Source organism: Diceros bicornis, chromosome 34 (assembly GCF_020826845.1).
Source record: "Diceros bicornis minor isolate mBicDic1 chromosome 34, mDicBic1.mat.cur, whole genome shotgun sequence".
NCBI classification, from domain to species: Eukaryota; Metazoa; Chordata; class Mammalia; order Perissodactyla; family Rhinocerotidae; genus Diceros; species Diceros bicornis.
The window spans coordinates 17,393,917-17,418,204 of NC_080773.1; the positions used below are offsets into that span (position 1 = coordinate 17,393,917).

At 45.7% G+C, this 24,288-nt stretch overlaps 1 protein-coding gene across 1 annotated transcript in view; it reads right to left on the reverse strand.

Moving 5' to 3' along the window:
• LOC131396937 (carcinoembryonic antigen-related cell adhesion molecule 6-like) overlaps positions 1–16,512 on the reverse strand; it is a 34,219-nt gene extending 17,707 nt beyond the window's left edge. The window contains exon 1 of the mRNA XM_058529459.1: positions 16,263–16,512. Within this exon, the coding sequence (XP_058385442.1) occupies positions 16,263–16,350 (88 nt within the window). The 5' untranslated portion in view covers positions 16,351–16,512. The remainder of the gene's footprint in view (positions 1–16,262) is intronic.
• Between the last annotated feature and the right edge of the window lie 7,776 nt (positions 16,513–24,288).

The following is a 24,288-nucleotide window of genomic DNA, read 5'->3' on the forward strand; positions in this document are numbered from 1 at the left end:
GGCCTGGAAAAACATGCAGGAGTCAAAATTACCCCCAAATTCGGTACTAGCTACACACGATTTTTGAAATCTCTCAAAGACAGATAAGATAAGGCTTCAGAAGGGACCCAGTGAAACTACCCCTTTACAACTTTAAAAATTAAAATCTTTTACCCAAATGTGAAAGAATGTCTCTTTCTCTGTGTGGTAGGGTTTCAGGCACTCTGGTCCCTGAATTTTAGACTCAAATTTTATGAGCTTGTGTCTTTGTGAGCTTTCTGGGCATTTCCAGAACCCCACAGCCTCTGACATCTGAGGAGATAAAGACCCACCACAATGGGCTGCATGAGAATTTGGAACATTGCTCTGAGCTACTGAGAGAAGGTTCCTGTGGTTCTCCAGCATCATGTCTCTATGTAGGTTTCTCTGAGAGGCATCCAGGATCCAAGTCCATGGCCACATCCTTGAAGGTCACTCGTCCCCCAAATTTAAGCTCATTCCTCAGTCAACCATCATCAACATCTATGTCTCTAGGATGAAGTGCATGAGCCCTGAGAATAGAGGTCAGGCCTGAAACAAAACGTGTTGATCAACTCCTTCCGGATAAAAATTTTCAGAAAAATTGTATTTCTCAGCTGCTTTTGGTTGAAAAGGAAGGGGTCCATGCCTGTAGCTTTAAAATCTCAGGGGAGTAGTATCCTGATTGTGGTCAGTTGGATGAAAACAGTGTTTTGTGTGCACTGATGTTGTCCTTTTGGTTGAAATTCTTCAGTGTGCATTTTCTAATGACCAGAACATTCTCTCACATAACCCGAATAAATCCAACAATAACAGGAAATGAACACTGATGCGATATCACAATCTAATGCAAAGACTCCCTTCGAATTTTGATAATTTTTCAAATAATATTTTTATAGTAAAAATTAAACAAAACTAAAAAAAAACTAAAGAAAACAAACTCCTTTTCCCTTTCCTTACTGTCCCAGGACCAGGTCCAGGCTGGCACGCTGCCTTGAGGTGTCAGGTCTCTGGATCTCCCTCTGTTTTTGTTTCATGACATTGACGTTTTTGAAGAGCTCCCGGACAAGATTTTGTTGAACACCCCTCAGTTGGGTTTGTCAATTATTTCCTCATGAAGAGAATCAGTTTATGTATTTTTGGCAGAAATGCCACAGAAGTGATGCTCTGTTTTCTCTATTACATCAAGAGATGCATAAAAGTTATTTACCCCATTATCATTTGATTGAGATGGTATCTGCCAGGTCTCTGCACCACGAATGTAATTAATAAGTCTTCTGTACTTAGCACTTACTAAGCATAAAGCATTCACATGTATTTTGGCGGAGATATTTAGAGGCTGTGCTGTGTGAACGTCCTGTTCTCTCAGACTTGCACCCACTGGAGCAACATTCACCAGTGTTCTCACCTAAACTGGTTACTACCGTGATTCTTGTCAGGCGGTTGTTCTCTAATTATGTCGTTTCTTCTGTATTTACTAGCTGGCATTTCACTGTAGAGTCCAGCTTTCTCTTCACTCTGTTTGTTTGTCTACATCTATAAATCTTGTTTATTAAAAAGCAGACAATCTTTCCTGTTACTTTACAGATAGAAGGAATACTTGGATTTTATTTGTCTTAAGTTTTTTTTTTTTTTTTTTTTTTAGTTGCTCAGCTAACATCTGCCACCAGGTGGCAGTCACAGCTCCCAGATGAAATTGTCTCTCCCTTTGATCTTCCCCCCCACCCCCTTGACTCTTTTTTTTTTTTTATAATTTTATTTATTTATTTTTCCCCCAAAGCCCCAGTAGATAGTTGTATGTCATAGCTGCACATCCTTCTAGTTGCTGTATGTGGGACCCGGCCTCAGCATGGCCGGAGAAGCGGTGCGTCAGTGCGTGCCCAGGATCCGAACCCGGGGCCGCCAGCAGCGGAGCGCGCGCACTTAACCGCTAAGCCACGGGACCGGCCCTAACTTAAGTTTTTTTTACCTGTGTCAACTTGGCCTTGTGGGTTAAAAATAAGAGAAATGGGCACCAACCCACCCTGTTTGTTTAAATTTATCAACAATTATCCACATCTAGTTATTTGCTTAAAAAGAAATGAAAATGTGATCTGGCATGATTGGCTTCACAAATTTTAAGTGTCTAGATCAGACTCTATGTGGTAAATGAGTTATAGGTAGCTTAAGAGGAAAGAGAAAGGGCTTCCTTCTCTCCAGAAAATACAACATTCGAGTATAACCAACACTCCAAACACAGGCCATAGTCATCCTTCACCAATTCATTCAATGCTATGGAATCCATTCTGGTTCTGCTCCAACTTGGGTGGGGAGTCTCATCCCCACATCTGAAATACTGATCTGGTCCACCGGGAGGATCTCAAAGTCATGGAAGGGATGTAATCAGAAGCCTGTGCCCGTGAGGATCTGGCAAAGCCCTTGTCCACGTGTCTCTGAGACAGTCCTCTTTGGTGGTAGAGGGGGCACTCTGGCTCTTGAGAAACACAGTAATATAAAAAACTATCAAGACACTTAAAATGGCTGTGTTTAACTTATTTAAAATTTTCAAAAGTGAAAAATCTGATGACGGTTCGTTACCAAATGATGCAATTGACAGAGAAATGTGGTTGATTAAGTAACATACAAAACAGTAAAAGATTTTAATAGTCAACAATGGAAGGAACATGATATTAGAACTTAACCCTTTGAAGAGTGAGAAGAATTGATTTGTTAAAAATCAAGGATGTGGGGCTGGCCGGTGGCCCAAGCAGTTAAGTGCACGCACTCCGTTGCGGCGGCCCGGGGTTCGCCGGTTCGGATCCCCGGCGTGCACAGTCACACAGTTTGTCAAGCCATGCTGTGGCGGCGTCCCATATAAAGTGGAGGAAGATGGGCGTGGATGTTAACCCAGGGCCAGTCTTCCTCAGCAAAAAGAGGAGGATTGGCAGATGTTAGCTCAGGGCTGATGTTCCTCACAAAAAAAAAAAAAAAAAAAAAAATCAAGGATGTGATAAAGTCAACATACAGCACAGAGAACTGTTCTGACATGACGCAGAATCTCGCCTTCTAGGGAGAGTCAAGAGAAGGCAGAGAATACTTTTTAAAACTTCTCCGTAAGAGCCAACTAGTAATCCAGGGAAATTTTGTCCTCCTCGCAGAGAGATAACCAAATTCTAGTTTTATATCAGTACAATACTGGTCATCAAAGCCCTCTTTAAAAATATTCTTATACATAAGCCCATTAAAGATGGGCCGGCTATGACCAAGACAAACAAAATTCACTGTCTGTGAACCCTTTGCCACTGTCTACATCCATTCGGGTTTTGTCCTACACTTTCCTCTTCCCTATTCTGGAACAATCCATCATTTCATGTTAGGACAAAACGACTCTCTTTTTTCCTTAACAAAATCTCATCCTGCATATTTTCCATGCACTATTGTTCTCTGTCATATTTCCTCCTATGAGAGTCTCATTCACATGGATGGGTTCTAATCTTAACCACAGAAACATCTACTTCACAGAGAAAACTAGGAGGTGGGTCATGGTGAACTGTCTGTCCTGTCCTAGCATTTTGCAGCAGAGCATATGCATATACATCCCACGTATGGTTATAACCATAGAAGTCCTTCCAGTAACATTCTCAATGTGACAGAATGAACACAGTCATTAACACACACAAAGATACTTATAGCCTGAAAATTATCCCTTGTAATTAATATTTCAGTGTGTTAACTTACTTAGGATTGATCTAGGTATTTAATGAATAGCCAATAATTAACTTAATTTAGCATCAGATAAGGTTGGAAGTTCCCGAAAGATTTTGAAAATTATTTTCATGGTGACATACTACAAAGATATAATTACTGCTGAAATAAAGTGTCATCAGAATGAATTCACTTTCCTTAATTTATGGGCATTTTAGAAATATTCAGTTACTTTTCTCTAGATCCCTGAACTAAAGCTCCCTGAAGGGATTTTATAATCTAATTAGTAACACCACTGGAAGGTGGGAAAATATTGCACATACGTACCTCCATAAACATCCAGACAGACACAAAGAGAGAGCTTCTTGCTTCAATTAAAGTTTTAGCTCCTGGTTTGTAGACAAGAGGGGTGCTTGTCCTTGCTCTATCTTGGGGTTCTTACCAGGACTGTGTTTCTGGCGGAAGCGGCAGGTTGAGGTCACCTGCTCAGTATGAGGCCTAAAGTGTCCCACCAGTATTTGAGGAGGAGGCCCTTTTAGGATGTCCTTTCCCAGAGTGTGTCATCCTGCGGGAGCTGTGGATAAAATTTCAGGCTGGGGGCCCAGGAGAGACTAGGTGGCCATCTGGGTGTCTCCAAAATGCATCCGAGTGGATAAAACATCCTGCCTGTTTCCAATGAGCTTTTTCAGCCTCAGGCAGCTCTGGGGGTCCCTGAGCCCCTTGAGAACCCACTTTGGGGGAAGAGGCCTGAATTCCCAGTGACTCTAGCACATTGAGGGGCAGGAGTAGGAAGAGAGAGGTTTGGGAGGGGTGTATAGAGGGAGAGAGGAGTGGAGGAGGGACAGGTGCTGAAGGGGGACAGATCAGAGGATGCCAGGGAGCTGACGGGAAGGCCTAAGGTGGGAAAAAGGAGGAAGGAGGAAGAGGGGGTGTCTCAGTCCATTGGGGCTGCCGTAACAGAATACCATGGACTGGGTGGCTTAAACAACAAAGTTTATTTCTCACAGCCCTGGTGGCTGGGAAGTCCAAGAACAAGGCACTGGCACATTTGCTGTCTGGTGAGGACCCTCTTCCTGGTTCAGAGATGGCCATTTTCTTTCTGTGTCCTCACACGAAGGGAAGGGTGAGGGTTCTCTCTGGGGTCTCTGTATAAGAGCACTAAACCGCATTCATGTGGGCTGTAATCTCTTGACCTATCACCTCTCAAAGTCCCCACCTCCTAATACCATCACATTGCCGATTAGGATTTCAGCATGTGAGTATTGGGCGGACACAAACATTCATTCCGTATCAGGGGGTCAGGGGAAGAGAGAGGTCTTGGAAGTTCCCAAGTGGCCTACAGTGGCCACTGAAACTCCCAACTGTCATTAGGACATGTTTGCATTTTTCTGAAGATATTGCTCTGAATCGATGCCATCCTGGTGAAGAACATAGTCAGTGGGAGAGGAGGAAGGAGAATGCGAGTTGTCCATGATATTGACAAATGATTAAGCCAAAGGGGAAAAAAAACTTTAAAGGAGCCAGGATAGAGTCCCCTTGATTAATTTCCTCACATAATCCCCTGGTCCAAGATGTGAGGGATCCTAGGAAATGGAATCAGAGCAGCTGCCCCTCAGGAAATCAACCACAGTAGCACCAAAACAGAAAGACTGTGGTCTGAGACTCTCTGAACATGGAAAGCCAGCAGTAGTGTCTGGATTCATATTAAGGGACTGGATTACTTAACCAGATTTTTGGAACTCACATCTCTCCCTGGGCACTGCTCCCCTCCTGCTCCATGCTGAACTGACCCACCCTGGGCTGGTGGAACTCATTTTACCTTCCCAGGAATCTCTGCACCTTGCGTCTCTCTAATCCCCAGCCTCTCTCGCAGCCCCTGGTCTGAGAGATGTTCGCACCAGGGCCTGCCCTCCGGGTGCACAATGGACCGGAGTTAACACCAGCAACTCTGACTAGTGCCTGAACAGTCCCTCTGAGGGCCCCTCCCACAGAGTCACCACCTCCTGCTGGCTCGAGGTACCTCCCTCCCTTTAGTGCTGGGCGTGTGGCACAGGCTCATTGGCCAGGACACTTCCTCTGTGTGTGGAGTAAGAGACAAGTCATACCCTTGTCTCCATTACTGCTCTCAGAGGCAGTCAGGTTCTACTGTGTTGTCTTAGATTCTGTATTTGTCCATTGGCATCCGTTCATCGCAGGGCCATTTACGTTAACTACATTTTCTTACTTTATATATTCTTGATACTTCTAAACAAAAAAGAAGAAAAACAGTTTAGGCTCCCTGAGACATAAGCCATTCTAAAATATTTTGTTTAAGAAAAAAAAGGGGGAGGGGACGGAAGGACTGATCATACTGCAGATAGAGCACTGGGCCCTTCCTCCACCCCCTGTGCCTCTAACCTGCTGGAGACGCAACAACCACAGCCGACACCTCTGCTTGCAGCTGCGAAAAGCCTAAAACACAACAAACAAAACAACACAAAGGGAAAAAGCGAAAAAGAAAAAGACCCCTAGATACAGGGGGAGAAAATACAAGCTAATTAAGTAAATTATGTATACCTATATAAATTTTAATGTAAATAGAATTTGTGTATATGTATATGCAATATAAAACTAAATGAAAACAAATTTTCATATTTTTATTCAATTGGAAATTCAACATTTATATACTAGATTTATATACAGAGGAATTCATACAACACGGTTAGAGCAGGCCACCAACAGGCTTTTGTGCCTCTCCACGGTAGGTTCTGAATTCATGTGAGCACTTGCTAAGATGCATCAACTGACAGCACTGCATGGAATTAATCAATACTGGAGCTCAGATTATAGCTATACCTGGAGCTCTCACCAAATTTAAGCATTGTACCCCTCTAATCCTAGGACGGTAACCACATATAAAATAGAGCGATAATATGTATGTCTCACTTTAACTGTAGCCTCATCTAAATTTCCCAAATTCATAAGACCCGTGGTCCTAAAATACCCCATACTGTGCATAAACACTCTAACATAATGAATATTAAAATTAAATTATTGTGTCTATAAATTGGTTTAATAAAAAGGGATCCCACAGACCTCTCAGTTGAAAGAGTTAATATGACGCAGTGCAAAATAAACACGGCCCTCGAGGCTAAAAATTTACATAAAAACCTCATTACAAAAGGGCTGATTGTCCCCACTCCTTCTCCATTTGACAGCCCAATCTTGTCTGTTCTTAAACCTGGAAGAAATAAAGGGTGCCTCATGGTGGATTAGTATAAGGTTAATACTGTGGTTCCATTCATTGGGCCCCCAGGCCCAATATCCAACTTTATGAACGTTACTAATTATATCAACATCCAACAAATATTTTGCTCTGATTGATGTGGCTAACACGTTCCGTTCAGCGCCTGTGTCACTGCCTGTCAACTACAGATTGCCTCTACCTCCAAAGGGACACAAGACACGTTTTCCAGGCTGCCCATGGGGCACCTCCATGGCTAGCCATCCCACACCATCTTTGCAGACAAGATCTTACCTGCATCCACCGTCCTCCAGAAGCACAGGTATGATGTAGCATGACATCCTCCAAGGAGATTCATTTGACACATTTCATTCATTAAGAACACATAAGTGCAACATCTTTTATTCCTTTTTGGGTTCTTTTTTTTTTTGTCCTGAGGAAGATTCACCCTGAGCTAACATCTACTGCCAATCTTCCTCTTTTTGCTTGAGGAAGATTCGTCCTGAGCAAACATCTGTGCCCATCTTCCTCTATTTTGTATGCCTTTTTGGGTTCTGATGGCAACATTATTCATTTACAAATTTTACTTCCATATTAAAATCAACAGGCAATCCCATTAGTGCCCTCAGAGACTCTTGCGCTAAAGAAACTTTAACAACCTCTTCTCATGCCTCCTGGAGTCTCTGGACCACTTGTGATGCCATAAGTTGCCCGAGGGTTTCTGCTGCAAGACGCTGCCCTTCTTGGCCTTGGACTGTACGTTGAAAAAATAAATGACTAGCTACCAGCTGGGCTCTCCTGGAAACAAAAGCTCTTACAGACCCTGAGCCTGTGACGCTGCATCTCCAGGTGCCCATTATGCTTTGGGTCATGGAAACAGCACCCTGCAAGCTTGGCATGGCTACCGAGGCCTCCTTAAGACAGGAGGGAGGCATACCTGGGCCCTCTGGTATGTGCCACCTGTGAGAGGGAGTAGCTTTCTCTGTCCTCAGTTCCTTGTCAGATATCAAGGGAGGTCACCCCTCTCCCAGCCCCTTGGCCACACGGGGAGCCCCTTGGGATGAACTGAGTGAACAGCAGTGGGAGACCACAGACTATGTGGATGACACTACACCACCATTTGTCATGGAATTCAGTGAAATGCTGCTGCTTTCCATCCCTTAGCCAGGGTGTCCCACATAAAGGATGGGACCCCAGCATCATCATGCTTGGCCAAACTTCAGGCAGTGGTGTTAGTGCTGGATGCCCTGGCCAATGAATGGTCCCATTTTCACATTTCTTATAAACCATTGGACCATTACCTAAAAATTACCTCTAGGATAAAGGACTCTGGGACTGTCCTGCCTCACATGTACCAAAATATACTTAAAAATCACACATCTTGGGCTGGCTCCGTGGCATAGTGGTTAAGGTCAGCTGGCTCCACTTTAGCGGCCCAGGTTCACGGGTTCAGATCCTGAGCGTGGAACTACACCACTTATCAGTCATGCTGTGGCAGTGACCCACATACAAAATAGAGGAAGATTGGCACAGATGTTAGCTCAGGGCAAATCTTTCTCAGCAAAAAAAAATCACACATGCCCACGTCCACTAAGGCCACAATACAAGGCCTCACCACATATTCTTTATTTCCTTTGATGCTACGGACATTACTGGTAGTAAACAAGACTCATTTCACTTCTCAAAATACACAATGCTGGGCTCTTGACAGAGACACTCAATAGAACTTTCTGGCCCTGTTAGGCCCCAGATAACTGGTTTAATTAAGAGACATAATGGTCTCCTCAAACAACTCCTTTTAAAATTCCAATCTGACACTTCCTTGATGAGTGTCTGTCTTGCCCCAGGCCTTAACCTGTCTTGATAAATTTTCCATGTTGCCCCCCTCCTATAAGGGCTAGAGGCCAGATCGAAGGCCATGCTCTCCTGTCACCCATTAACCACAGATGGCTCCGCAGGCCAGACAGTTGCTCAAGTAAGATGGGACTCATCTGAACCTAAACTTCCACCAGAAAACAGAGACAAAAGCCCTGTTCCTTTACAGCTACTGCCTTCCGTGACTGCTGGTTTCATTGCCACTGGCCTGGCTGCTTTCACTGCTTATGATCCAGACACTCACACCGTCCAAGAGAGCCATGGTTTCAGTGAAACACAGCAAACGCCGAGACCCACAGCAGCCCCAGTGGATACCCACTTGGAGAGGACACGCCAGTCTCATGTCCCAGATGACATCATCCCAGCCCAAGACCTCACCTTTGGAGGTGACTTGAGCCCCTGTGCCAGAGACCCCTGCAGTTTGGGCATAAAATTTCCACTCCAGCGACGTCCATGGACACCTCTCCTAAGACACAAATTAGACCTGGGACATTCATTGCTTTGCTTCCTTTGGTATTAGGAATTCTATTATGTTTCTGAGCCCCTGTCTGCTGAGCCCTTCATCCTGGTGTCCTCTTTGCTCCCTGCCTGAACCTCTAGCCTACAGTCACATGCCTGAAGGAAGTATGGGAGAGCTGCCCACTTGTGCTATTCTAAAAACTAACACAGATTACTGCTCACCCCAGGGGTACCTACTCCCAGTGCCTCTTCCTACTCTCTAGAGATCTCCATTATCATCTCTATAAGTCTCCCTAAAATTATGCCAAATAGCCACTGGCCGCATTGTTCTGTGTTGTCTGAGATTCTTTATTGGTCTATTTGACATCTGTTCATCCCAGGGCCAATTCTGTTAACTATATTTTCTTACTCTCTATATCCTTGAACCTTTGACATTTGGGGGCCTTACAGATGACGGGCGAGACTGCCCTTCCCAGGGCTAGCCAATTCCTAAAGACAGTAAAGAACTTTCTTGGGAGCAGGTCTCTCATATGTCAGACAGCTATTTCCTTATTTTTTTGAAATCTTTACTACACCGTATTGTCTCAATTGTCTAAAATTAACATCTACGTTTTTATGATTAAAATAGTCAAATATTATTTTTCCAGCTTTATTGAGACACAACTACCTCCTTATCTAACTCTCACACGTGAAGCCAATATTTCCCCTGCCCTCAATTGTCCCAGTGCTGCGTCCCAGGCAACTAGAGAGCACCCCTGTAGCCCAAGCCTCCAGAATCGTTCAATTAGACAGTAGTAAACTGTTTGCTCTGCCCGCCAGGGAGCCATTACTGGAAACCACAATAAGGGCTCTGACGTAGGCCCTCCCCTCTCATGATCTTCCACCACCTTCCTCACACCCGGCACTTCTCCTGGGTTTCTGCGTGGTGTGCAGTGCCTCTCTTGTCTACGGTAACGGTGCGTAAGTTTAAACTTTCTTTTAACGGCGTTGGCCTCTCTATATTGCCAGTCTGTCACCTTTATAAATTAGGACCCAGGCTCCAGGTTTGAAGTCGTAGCCGAGACTGAAGGAGATATTCATTATGTGTTCGATAATTTCACTTATAAAACGCATAATCATGGAATTTGTAGTGTGTAGCCTGGCGAAATTTCTCATGAGTGAGATGATGCTACATTTACCCGTGAAATTAGCAACGTATCTAGAGAAGTTACCAACGTTCATAAAATCGACGTGCATGTCTGCAGCTGAGAATATTCTTATGTGTGGAATCAGAAAGATTGTGGCTGCTATTAAAAACCTGTTGGATGTTAACTTTGCGAAAATTACCACGTATTTATGTAAGAAGAAGAAGCTTCATGAACCAATATGTGCAAATACCGTTTAATGAAAAAATTATACATACATATGGAAAACGAATGTTTTGCCTTCCTCAATGGATCATAATGGGCACCGTGAATTGGATTATTATCAGAAACAGAAAATATCTGTTATTGGAAATATGTCTGCTCTGATTAAATAAAGGTGCTTTATTTACCGAGTTGTTTTCTTTAAATCAGTGATCCGCTTTCACCATTTTTTTTGTTTTGTGAGGCAGATCAGCCCTGAGCTAACATCTGCCCATCCTCCTCTTTTTTGCTGAGTGAGACTGGCCCTGGGCTAACACCCATGTCCATCTTCCTCTACTTTATACGGGATGCCGCCACAGCACGGCTTGACAAGCGGTGCGTCTGTGTGTGCCGGGACCGGAACCTGCAAATCTGGGCGCCAAAGCTGAGCGCGCGCACTGAACGGCTACACCAGTGGGCCGGCCCCCCCCCCCCCCCCGCCCCGGCTTTCCTCATTTTATCAAATCTGCTTGCCTGACCAAGAAGGCATATTTGAACAACGGATAAAAATAAAATTTTATCAAATGGAATGCAGTCTATGGCCTGTTTCTGTGGGGAGGTCTGTCTGGGGTCCAGCCCAGGGACTCTGTCCTGGACACTCCAGGGCGGCTAGTCAGTGGAATGGAGTCCTGGGATGGGGGTGGGGAGGAGGTCTCTCTGGGGACTGGGGCGGCCTGCCCAGGGGCTTGAGCCTGGATGCAGTTCAGAGAATGGGGGAGGGGAGCCCCAAAGTCTAAAACTGTGGAGTTCAGAGTCCTGAGGGGCTTTGAGAAACTCCTGCCCCAGTAGGAGACTCTCCAGGGAGGCTGAGTCCCACTGCGGTGGTTTGAGGGGCAATTCCCGACCTGAGAGGAGGTGTAGAAACCAGGGCCAGAGTAGAAGTGGCAGCCTGGAGGATAAAGTGCGGGAATGAATGGACGTGGGAAAACGTTCCAGAGGCTTCCTGATATAATCTTTTTGGTCATTGGGTCCCAGGAGGCCAGATCTGCCTCTTTTTAGAATATCATTGGCACCTTCTCAGATGGCGGGAAGAGCCCTGCCCTACAAGCCTGTGCTTGTTATAAGTCTTGAAAACTGCACTGATCTGTGCATCTTCCATTGAAAACACAATTTTTGAATCCCTGTGCAAATAGCTGACCTCTGGAGAGGTGCCCCTCCCCCGATGTCTGCCTCAGTCATCTACGGTCCCACGGCCCCACCCTCACACCTTTCCTCACTCCCTTGGGCTTAACAAGTTCCAAGAACACCCCGCCCTCAACCCCTTCCACTTGGCACCCCAACACCCCACTGCCCTTCCCCACCCCCACCAGGCTACTCCTCAGCCTCTGCTCGGTGCACTTGCACTGAGCAGACCCTCGTGTGCACTTGCACTCAATTCCCTGGGGAGCTTGCTACCTTGCAGGCTCAGGAGAAGAGGTCTTGAGGGAGTGGGGAGGCAACATTTTGCTCTTTCAAGGTGCTCCCTGGTGATGCTGAAACCGCCCTACCCACAGCCTGCTTGGGCAACAAGCTGCACTGTCTCACCCTGGTCAGAGCTGACACTGGAAAACCCTGGCCCTCTCTCTGGAAACTGGGATCCCTGACTCTATCTCCCCCACACTCAGCCCCCCTGCCCCACTTTCCCACCCTTGCCCCAGGCGGGAGTTCAGAACCCTCTTCTGATCTGACACGTTGCACTCTGACTCCTTCCCTCCCTGGAATGGCCTCCTGGCTTCAGCTCCAGCTGTCTACCCCCACGCAGTCCCCTTATGCTCCCATCACTCCTCACTCCTTGGACTCTGGTCCTCACTGGACTCTAATCTCCCTCTCAGCCAGGACCCCTCTCCCAGCGTCCCCTTTAGCCCCTTCCCCTGGGCCACCCAGCCATAAACCACACACTTCTGTGCCCCGGGGATGTGTGTCTGCCTGTCCTTCGCTCTACCTCTCTTGAGGGACACTCTCCTCCCTCTGGTTTGTTGATGTTTTACTTCATTTTTTTTCATCCTTATGACCGCTCACCCCGGGATTCCCCAAATGAAGTGTTTGGTGCCAGTGTCAAGGGTGCTCATCTGAGTCTTCAAGTATCTTATTCTTTCCTCTAAACTCCATCCCTCCTCTCAAGATCACACCCAAGTCTGAAACAATGGCTCCCTCATCTTCACTCCCGCCCAGTTCCAGTGACTTTCTCCTCCATTGGGAATCCTCAGGCTCTCCTGAAGACCCACTCCCCCTCCCTATTCCTCCTACATTCTCCTCACCCTAAACCATGACTACACGCCGTACTCTTCCTTTTCTCCCTCCTTCCTGGTCCTTACAATTCCGCGTCCTCAGTCTGTCAGGACCCCATCCCTCCATGCCACCCCTCACTCCTCTTTGGTTTCCAAGCTCTGCCTGGACCACAGGTCTCTAGAATTCAGCCCAATGCTCCGAGGCCAACCTCAGCAGACAAAACCCAACAGAACGCAGGGGGTAGACTCTCTTTCCGATTTCCCAGGATCCTATTTCTGGACTGTCTTTTAGACAGGCACACTGTGTTTGTGAAAACAACAAAGAAAGCAAAGAGATGAGGACATGAATGTCTGCCCTGAAGTGGATGCCGCCCGAGGGCGCCAGTGATCATAGGGCAGTGAGGGCCATGGGGCCCACTGATCAGGGTGGCATTTATTTGTTTGCTAGAGCCCAACGCTCCCACCTGCTGCCTTTTTAAGGCATCCTTAGATACCACACACCGCTTCCATTCTATAAAAGAATATCTTTGAAACATCTGTGTGAGCTGCTCCCTCACATGTGAAGTGAAAATGTCTGTGGAATTGGAACAATGTTGGTGGTGAGGGGCTCGTACAGCTCTCTATCAAGTCATTGGTTATTTACCAAACATGTAATTTGTGCAGTGTCCCCCCAGATTCAATGAGGAGACCTTGAAAGATGTCCTCTGCCTGATGTGCCGTCCTGTGGAGTCTGTGGAGGAAATTTCAGACAAGGGACTAAGGAGTGAGCAGGGGGTCGCCTGAATGCCTCCAAAGCACATCTGAGTGGACAAAACATCCAGCCTGTTTCCAAATTCTCTAACAGTCCTGTAGGCCGGAATCCCAAAATGTGTTTCACTGTCCTGGAATCGAGGTGTCTGTCTGCAGGACTCTGCTCCCGCCTGGCACTCTGGGAAAGCTGTCTTCTTGCCTTTTGCAGCTTCTGGAGGCTGTCATCACTCTTGACTCATGGTCCCCCATCCAATACACCTTCCCTTCCCCTGCTACCACAGTCACGCCTGCTCTTCTCCTTCTGTAGTCCAGCCTCCCTCTGACTCTCTCTCTCATAAGAACAGTTGAAATTACATGGAGGGATCACGCAGGTAATCCAGAGTGATCTTTCCATCTCACCATCTATAACTTCATCGCATGTGCAAACTTTCTTTAGCCAGGCCATGTAACATTCACAGGTTCCAGGGATAAAACTCAGGATCTCTCTGGGGGCAATTATTAGCCCTACCCCAGTCTTAAAAGAACTTCAGAATGTCTTATCTTCACATCTTAAAAAGCTTTAAAAAACTGTCCTCTTCCAGTCCTGTATACTTGACTGTGGTAAAGTGTTGTCCCCACAGTTGTACCTCCTCATGCCCCCAGCCCTGGAGGGCAGTCACATTGAATTTCACACTCTTGGACATTTGCATGGTCAGGCATTCTTCCCAATAATCTGGTTGGGGGATGGTGACCTTGGAATGAAAATAAGGCTGGCACCTGTGCACTTGATCATGGGCCAGGAGCACTCCCCCTGGCGGTGAGGCAAGCTCAAGGCAGCTCTGTGATTCTAGAAGAGATAGACTCTCCAGGTCTGAAGTCTCAAGACTGAAACTAACTGACACACTTCATTCCTGAGACTGAAGCTAAAAGACACACTCATTATGTCTTCCAGAGATCCAGTAATTTCATTTATGAAAGACAAAGCTTTAGAATTTCTAATGGACAATTTGGTTACATCTCTCATGGATGAATTACAAATATTTCTGCCACACAAATTAGTGATGTGTGCAATGAACCAATCACCAAGATTCTTAAATCAGACGTCTAATCTTCCATTGAAGGAGGTTTTTATTTCTACTGGGCAAGATTGCTGTAGTTGAGCTTGTGTTAGCAGAAGAAAAGAGAGGACAAACTACGGAAGGAGAATTACCCATAGAATTGACAGAAAGTTAAACCAGAGAGAAAAAAATGAAAGCAGCAGGGAAAAGGTCCAGCTTAAACTCCTCCCTCAAACCCGTGATCTGAAGCCTTGGAATCCCAGTCCTGTTCTCACCTCAGGTCATCCCAGAGTGGGGCAGGAGAGGTTAGTGAACCCCTTTGGAGGAATGAGTTCAAGGAGATTTCAGGAAAGAGAATGAGAGTAACTGCTTCTTTGAAAGTCCATCCTCGTTAGCAACAGAACCATGGATTGGAAGACTTAAGGTTGTTAAAATGTCTGCACTACCAAAGTGATCTACCGATTCAATGCGATCCAATTTAAAATTCCAATGACATATTTCACAGAAATAGGAAAAAATCATCTCAAGTGTACATGGTATCTCAAGGGACCCTGAAGAGCCAAAAACTTTGAAAGAGAGCAAAGGTGGAGGCTTGCGCTTCCTGATTTCAAAACACAGTTCAAAGCTAAAGTAACAATAGTGTGCTACTGGCATCAAGACAGACTTACAGACCAATGGAACAGAACAGAGATCCCAGAAATAAACCCCCCTGTATATGGTCAAATGGTCTTCGAGAAAAGTGCCAAGACCCCTCAATGGGGAAAGGACGGTCTCTTTAACAAAAGGAGTTGGGAATATTGGATATCCACATAGAAAAGAGTGAAAGTGGACCCTTGTCTTATATCATGTACTAAAATTAAGTCAAAAAGGATTAAAGATCTGGACTTAATTCCCAAAACTGTAACATTCAGAGAAGAAAACACACGGAGAAAGCTCATGACATTGGATTTGGCAGTGATGTTTTAGGTTTGACCCCAAAACCTCAAGGAACAAAATCAAAATGGACAAATGTGACTACATCAAGGTTAAAAACTATCGGTCATCAAAAGAAACAATCAACTGAGTGAAAAGGGAGCCAACAGAATGGGAAAAAGTCTTTGCAAATCATAAATCCGTTAAGGGGTTAGTTAACATCTAGAATATATAAGGAAAACCTACAATTTAACAACAACAAAAAAACCCAAACTACCCAATTAAAAAATGGTCAAAACCAGAGAAAACTATATTGTGGTTACCAGGGGCAATGGGGGTGGGGGATGGGCACAAGGGGTGAAGGGAGACATATATGTGGTGATGGACAAACAAAAATGTACAACCCCAAATTTCCCAATGTTAAAAACTATTAAAACATCGTTAAAAAAATAAATAAAAAAAAAATGGTGAAAACACATGAATAGACAGCTCTCCAAAGAAGATATATGAACGGCTAACAAACTTGTGAAAAGATGCTTATCATCACTAATCATTAGAGAAATGCAAATCAAAACAACAATGGGATATCACCTCATACCCAGTAGGTTGGCCAGTATCCAAAAAAAAAAAAAAAAAAAAAATTGAAAACGACTTGTGTTGGCAAGGATGTGGAGAAATTGGAACTCTCTAGCACTGTTGTTGGAAATGTAAAATGGCACAGAAATAGACTTACCATATGATCCAGCAAACTGACTTCTACTTTTATAATCAGAAGAATGAAAAGCAGGACTTTGCAGAGGTATTTGTATATCCGTTATCATTGCAGCATTTTCCAAAATAGCCAAGAAGTGGAAACAACCCAAACGTCCACAGACAGAGGAATGAAAAAAGAAAACGTGGTCTATCCACACAATGGAATATTATTCAGCCTTAACGAGAAAGACATCCTGGACTTTACGCTGAGTGAAATAAGCCAGCCACAAAAAGACAAATACTGTATGTTTCTGCTTATATGGGGTATCTGAGGCAGTCACATTTATCGAAACAGAAAGAAGAACGGTGGTTGTCAGAGGCTAGGGGGAGGAGGAAACGGGGAGATGTGCAATGTGTATAGATTTTCATGTTTACTGGTGAAAAAGTGCTAGAGATCTGTTGTCCAACAATGAGAACATATACATACTACTGAACTGTACAATGATGGTAAATTTAATGTTATGTGATTTTTACTGTAATTCAATAAATATATTCTTTTAAGGGAGAATTTTGTTGTAAGAACCCTAGCCTTTGAGAACTTCCTGCCTCCACAGGTGGTGCTCTGTGTGTGATAAGTACAAAGTGTGGGTGGCTTGTGGGTTCATTTCCTGTTTGCAATCAGCCTGTTTCAGCCTTAGACGGTTGCTCTTGGAGTCTCTGAGCCTCTCAAGAGCCCAGGATGGGGGAGGAGGCCCCAAGCCCCAGGGACTATGGGAGCTGAGGCGCTAAGGTGGGAGAGGAAAGGTCTGGCAGGGGTGGAGAGAAGGGCAGAGGACGTAGGAGTGTAGAGGGGACAGATCCAAGGATTCAAGAGAGCTGAAGAGTCTAAGGTGTAAACAAAGGACAAATGAGGACAGGGGATGAGAAGGAGGAGACATCTGAGAGGAGCCAGGTTGGGGAGTTCCCACGTCAGTCCCCCAGGGTGGCCATTGAAGTTCCCCTTGTGTTTAAGAAACATTTGCCTTTTCTGAAGACATTAAACTGAGTCAATGACTTAACGGTGAAGCATGTAGTCAGGCGCAGAAGAGGAGGGAGCGTTGCCCGGAACATTAACAAATGGTCAAGGCAAAGAGAACATTTTTCAAAGGGCACAAAAAATGTCTCCCTTGATTACCCTCCTGCCACAAAGAAGACCCAGGTTAGGGCAAGGAGGGAACCCACTCAGGGCATCTAAGAGCTGCAGGGAGGGGACCAGAGCAATTGCTTCTCAGAAATTGACCATCCTTAGCACCAAAAGAGCCAGATCATGCACTTGAGACTGTCTTCATTCTGTATTCAAGGGTTCCATTGAGATTCACATTAAGAGACATGATTTCTTTCTTTTTTCTTTTTATTATTGTGATAAAATGCTTGTAACAACATTTGCCACCTTAACCATTTTTAAGTGCATAGTTCTGTGGTATTAGATACATTCAGATTGTTGTGCAACTGTCACCACCATCCATCTCCGCGAGTCTTTTCACCTTGTAAAACTGAAACAAAACTATTAAACACTAACTCCCCATCCTTCCCTCCCCAGCCCCTGGCAACCACTATTACACTTTTTGTCTCTATGACTTTGACTAAGTACCTCATACAAGTGGAATTATACAGTATTTTTCTTTTTGTCACAAGATTATTTCACTTAGCCTAATGTACTCAAGGTTAATCCATGTTGCAGTGTATTCCAAGATTTCTTTCCTTTTTAAGGCTGAATAATATTCCATTGTACGGAGCTACCACCTTTGGCTCATCCATTCACCCATCGATGGACACTTGGGTTGCTTTTAGATTTTAGCTGTTGTGAATAATGCCCTATGAACATGGGTGTACAAACGTCTCTTTGAGTCCCTGCTTTTAATTCTTGTAGGTATATTTATCCAGAAGTGAAATTGGTGGATCATATTCTATTTCTATGTGTAATTTTTCGAGGAACCATTCTACTCTTTTCCACAGCAGCTGTACATTTTACATTCCCACCAACAACACACAAAGGTTCCAATTTCTCCACGTTCCAGCCAGCACTTGTTATTTTCTGTTTTTTGATACCAGCTGTCCTGATGGGTGTGAGGTGGTATCTCACTGTAGTTTTGACTTGCACTTCCCTAAGAGACATGATTTCTCACCACGGCTTCTGACCCTCATGCACAGCTCTAGACACAAGTCCCCCTGCTGGATACACCTGCCCTGGGCGTGTTGAACTGACCTTCTCTCTCCCTGCGAGTCATTACAGATTGTGTCTTGCCTATGCCCAGCATCACCGCCTGCCAGTGGTCTGAGCGACCAGCCTTGCAGGGCTGCCCTTCCAGGCACACACGGGCGGGGGTGCAGGGTGGTGATGGAACTGAAGTTGCAGAGGAAGGAGCCCCTGCAGGGTTCAAGAGGAGATGTGAGGGGAAAGGGCACGAGAGGAACCACAGCCCAGTGGGGACACCTCTCCTGAGCTGACCTGGAAATGCGCGGCCTGCGCTGCTCTGGCTCTGTAGCCTCCTCATTCAAAACGGAGCATGGGAACACCAACCTCTACAGCAGCAATAGGAAGCCCTGTCACTTCAGACAAAAACAGAGGGAACGGGTCCTGAAGGTCCTTTTGCTGTCCTGGATCCACTGCCAGATCGTCCCTGTCCTCTGAAAATATCCTCAGCCCCTTGTTTTGTGCTGTAAGAGGAGAACCCTCCATGCTCCTGAGGGAGACAATCCTAAAGCCAACTAATTTGGGCACGTTGACTTCATACACAATTAGGATTCTGAATCCTAGTATGTTTAACATCAAATGAACCATTGGTGGAAAAAAAACGTCCTAACGGGCAAGTTTTGATTAGTGTTTGAAGGGGCACATTACGCTATAGAGCCCTTTAACATATGAAGAAGGAAAACTGTGTGGAAACAGCTCTGACCCTGGAGAGTTAACCTTCCCTCCAAGCTCATCCTCAATCCTCCAGGTCTTCTCTCCTTTTCTTAGCTTTTGGGACTAACTCCACACCCCGCTTTGAAAGCCAGTCCCACCCGTCTCACTCGGTCAGAAGTGGACATTGGAAACCCTGGCCTCACTCCGCAAACCTGGTCCCTCCACCATGGTCCCTCCACCCCAGGCCTGCTGTCCTTCCTGTTCCCAGGCTGAGGTCTGGAACCCTCTCCAGGTCACCACCCCCAGGCTCATAGTCAAGCCCTCACCTCCAGCCTCTGCCTCCCCGGTATCCAGACACCCCCAACCCCTCTCACACTGGACTCCTAATCCTTACTGGATTCTGTCTCCCTCTTGGCCTGTCCTTGGTCCCTTGTTCTGTGTGGGTCTGCTCAACTGGCCCGCACTCCTCATGCATAGCATCTGCACCTCCCTCCATCCACCTGCCTTGGGAACATTCCGCCACGCTCTACAGGCCACCCCTTACCCCACCACCTCCCCCTGCCTTCGCCCGACCGCATCCCCAAGGGCTGCCCTCCCAGGTACTCGCAGGAAGCCATTCACGCCCCAGGCCTTGAGCCCTGCTCTGAGGGGCACTGACTGGTAATCAGGGGGCCCACCTCCTCTGGTTGGTTCTGAGCCCCCGCGTCCTTGAACTACCCCTGACACTCTCTGTGCCTCAGAGTCTTTATTTTTATTTTATCTGAAGTGACTGCTCAGGCTCTATTGCTTGAAAATGAAAATACTGCTGTGTGCCTGCTGTAGGAGGAAGCTTTGAAACAGCAGTTTCTGTCTTTGTGTGGAAACATGTAGGAATGTGTATGTTCTGATTTTGTCATTGGCATTTGTATGAGTTCCCCATGCATGCACTGGGTTCCTGGGCCGACATCAAGGTGTCTGCAGTCGCTGCTCTCTCTGGAGGCTCTGGGGGAGAATCCTGTCCCTGACTTCCAGCCTCCAGAGACTGTCCTCGTTCCTTGCATCAGGACAGCATCACAGGCCTTTCCTTCTCTGCTTCCCTCCTGACTCCACTTCTCACTCTGGCCTTCTGCCCGGCTCTTAGAAGGACCCTGGGATTCCGTGTAGGATGGTCCAGAATATTCTCCCAATCTCAAGATTGTTAACTTTATCACATCTGCAAAGTCCCTTGTGCCATGTACAGGGACAATCACAGGTTCTGGGGATGAGACTCTGGATACCTTTTGCAGCCACTAGTCAACCTACCAAGTGTAAAAAGAACTTCAAAATGTTCACAATTTATATTAAAAAGCTTTTGCATAAACCATCCTTTTCAAAAGCTGTTTACTTGATGGTGGTAAAGTGCTGTTTCCTTATTTGCACCTCCTTGTGCGGCCCCAGCTCTCACTGTGGGAGGGTCCCTGCTGCCTCTCACCCCCTGGACATTTGCACTGTTGGTGTCACACCTGCCAGTCTGGTTGGAGCTGGTGACTGTGGACGGCCCATGGTGCTGGGCGCCGGGGCACAGGCTCCTTGGCCAGGAGCATCTCAGCAGTGTGGGAGGAGCAGAGGTCATATCCTTTACTTCTTTCATGGCCGACTCTCCAGGGATGAAATCATAACCGGGACTGAAGCAGGAAGACACAGTGTGTATTCCAAGTATTCGATTATTCCATGTGCAGAGGACTGGGCTACGCCAGTTCTAGTGGATATTGTGGCTGCATTTCTCATGGACGAGGTACGGACAACTCTCGCAGACTAATGACATGGTCAAAGAAAGAGTGAGTGCTGTTCCTAAACCAGGTGTCTAATTTCTAATTGAGAGGCTGCCTGAATTTGTAGTGGGCAAGAGAGTTCCAGTTTTTATAACCGGTTGGTCATGAAATGTTTAAAAACAATATGATTTTTTAAAAGATGTGTCACAAACCAACAGCAATGATTGTGAGTTTTTACTGCTTACCAATTGAGCCCAGTATCTACATACCAAGGTCTTCCTGAAATGTTTAAAAGAAAAAGTCACATCTGGAAATAGTGTTTATAGTTCCACAACATTCTGAATGTACTTGATGCCAATGAATTGTATGCTGAAAAAGGGTTAAAATGGCCAATTTTACTTAGATGTATTTTACCACAGTGAAAAATAAAGTTAAGGGAAGTCCAAAAAGGAATGACACCCCTGTTTGCTGCAATAGACTTGAAACTTACAACCTAATAGAGAGTAAAAGATTCAAGAGAAAGTGGCAGTTGGAGTGTGATGTGGGTAAACGGAGGTTTGAGAAGACAAACTCTAACCCCGATCTCCAGATTCAGGTGTAGTTGGGAAAACTGGGGAAATAATGGGAATGACCATGAATTCAGGGAATGGTCACTTCTAGGTTCAAGGGAGTAGCTTGGGGCCGGGACTGGACCCAGAGGCACTTCTGAAGCTGGCAATGAAGGAGTTTCTGACTTGGGTGGTTACCCAGGCGGCAGCTGTTACGTTTTGTTAGTTTATGCCAACGTGGTATGAACTTTCTCGTACTTTCTAAATAAACTAGCTTATAAAGAAATGCTCTTGGTTTGGTTTCATAATCATCTTGTCTTTAGATACATAATTGCTTTATCTTTAGTATGAACATTTATACAAAAATATAATGACTCATTTTAGATAAACGATATTATGTTGCCATTTATCGTTAATGTAGTCATCTATTAAAATAAGATTATACGGTCCTTTCAAAAGATAGAAGATTCATATCTCTTTAAAAATACAATACTCAGGGTTTTAAGAGTAGTGAGATTGTCCTTATAGAAAATAAAATGATTATATCTTCTTATTAACAGTAAAGATACTTCCCTTTGAAAAGTATAATATACTTTTAAAAGTATGATGACCTTTTCCTTTGAAAACATCCAGACCGTGTCCCGCAGACATTCAATGATCCTGCCTTTAATAAATGCGTCATTTCATTTAGAGAAAGTGTAAAAACCTTGTAGCGACAACAATGAGAGAAACACGACCACATGTGTCAACTTGGATGTGGCTCAAAGACACGTTCAGTAAAAAGAAGCCAGACACTAATCCATGGGTCTAATGTACGTAGTGTGTGTGTGTGTGTGTGTGTGTGTGTGTGTGTGTGTGTGTGTGTGCGCGCGCGCGTGCGCAGATAGGAGAGGGAAGAGTCTTACTGTTTCACATGGACGTGGTTAAGTGACAACACCAGCGTGAGTCTCTGTTTTCTCTCTGTAGAAGCAGCGTGAGAACTGTGTGACTCTCTCAGCGTTGTCACAGACATGACGTGCGGAAAGACATGAAGAGCCAGGGGGTGAGCCCTCCACAGGGACCCCCAGTGTCCCTCCTGCTGAGAGCGTCACCCAAGATTTTGGTTCTTCTCTCTCCCTGGTGCACAAGTTTATCGTCTCTCAGCATGGCGGAGTTTATAAAGTTTTCAGGTCCCTCATCATTTCTGACATGGTACAATGTTAGGTTTGGGGTGTTTTGTTACATAGGAACAGATATCAGGAATGAGGCCCAACCTTCCCTGATTCCTACATGTTAACAGGGCTGGAATCATCCACATTTTACAGACAGTGAAATTGAAGGGACTGCACTCACTTCCCAGTGTGCAATTATGAACAGGTGAGTGAATCCACTGTCTGAACACCGAGCACACATCTGCGCAGGCTTGTAGTGGTTGTAGGGACACAAAAGTGAACGTGACAGACGGTCACTGGCCTTGGGGAGCTGATGTTTTGGTGAAGAAGGAAAAGTAATCCAGATAAACAAATAAGCAGTAGTTCACACGGTGACAAGTCCTCTAAAGGAAAACAAAGTGGGTGAAGGAGACAGGGAGTGGCCAGGTTGTGGGGCGTCTTTCTATTTTACATAAGATGGTCAGGAAATCCTCCATGACAAGGTGACAATTGTGCAGGATCTGAAGGAAAGGAGGAAGGGATCACGTAGGTCACTTGAGGAAGATTATTCCATGGAGAGGGAACAGCTAGTGCAAAGGCCCTGGGGCAGGAGCGTACTCGGCACGTTTGAAGGTCAGGAAGCCACTGTGACCACAACAGATGGGATGAGGAGGATGACATGAGAGTGTAGGCAGGGATTAGCTTGTATAGGAGAGTGCTACCCAGAGGGTGATCTGCAAGGAGCCAAGGAGCTTGGGCCAGAAAGTAGACCAACCACATCACTAAGTGCCCTGTTTATTTCAGCTGACATTTCCTTCCTTGCAAGATGTTCTCCACCAGAGCACTGAGTTGATCGACCTTCCAGTGGAAACTCCCTGTCTTGCTGCAGACCAGCACTGTGAGTAGGACCAACCTGAGCCTCTGGGCTGGCGAGGACATTGGATTTTGGGGTGCTTGAAATGTGAGCAACAGGAAGGCTTTGAGCTGAGAAAGGATGACCCGAGTAAGTTTTGAAAGAATTCGCCTCTGTGGATTCAGAGATCCTACTGTGAGGAGACAGCTGTAAGGCAGCGAGGAGAAGGAGGCGGCAGAAGGACCAGATAGGAGACTAGTGCAATAACCCACGTAGGGGTGGTGGTGGTTTGGACCTGAGAGTTTGGATTCTATTTATATTCTGTAGATGGATGGCAGGGTGTGCATGTGGATTAGAGATTAGTGTGAGAGCACAGAGGCCTCAAGGATAACACCAAGATTCTCAACCTTAGCTCCTGGAAAGATGGAGTAGACCTTGACTGAGAAGAGGAAGACTCTGGGAGGGTCAGGCTGGGAGGTGGGGGAATAAAGGTCTTGGTCGTGGACGTGTTATGTTGGAGGTCCCCATGACGTCCAGGATAGACACCCCAGACTGACCTAACTCATTCTCCTCCAACCCCCTCCAAAAACACAAGAAAGCCTCAGAAGCTGAAGACAGCAGCTCCCGGGATCTCTGACAGCAGGCTCATGCTGTGGAAGAAGGAAGCGCTCCTCGTGAGATGCAGGTGGAGTTTATCCCAGAACTCAGGGCCATGGAGCCAGTGGGGCTCTAGCTTGTCTTTACCCAGAGACTGCAGAGGGGCAGCAGCACAGGGTCTTGATTTCCCAGTTTTTTCATCAAGGCAGTAGGGAGAGCTTCCTTAGTGAGCTGAACTTCCATTCCTGCCCTTGGAGATCTTCTGGAAGCTGCAACTAGAGCCTGATTCTAAATATATGAGTAAAAAAACAAAACTAAGTT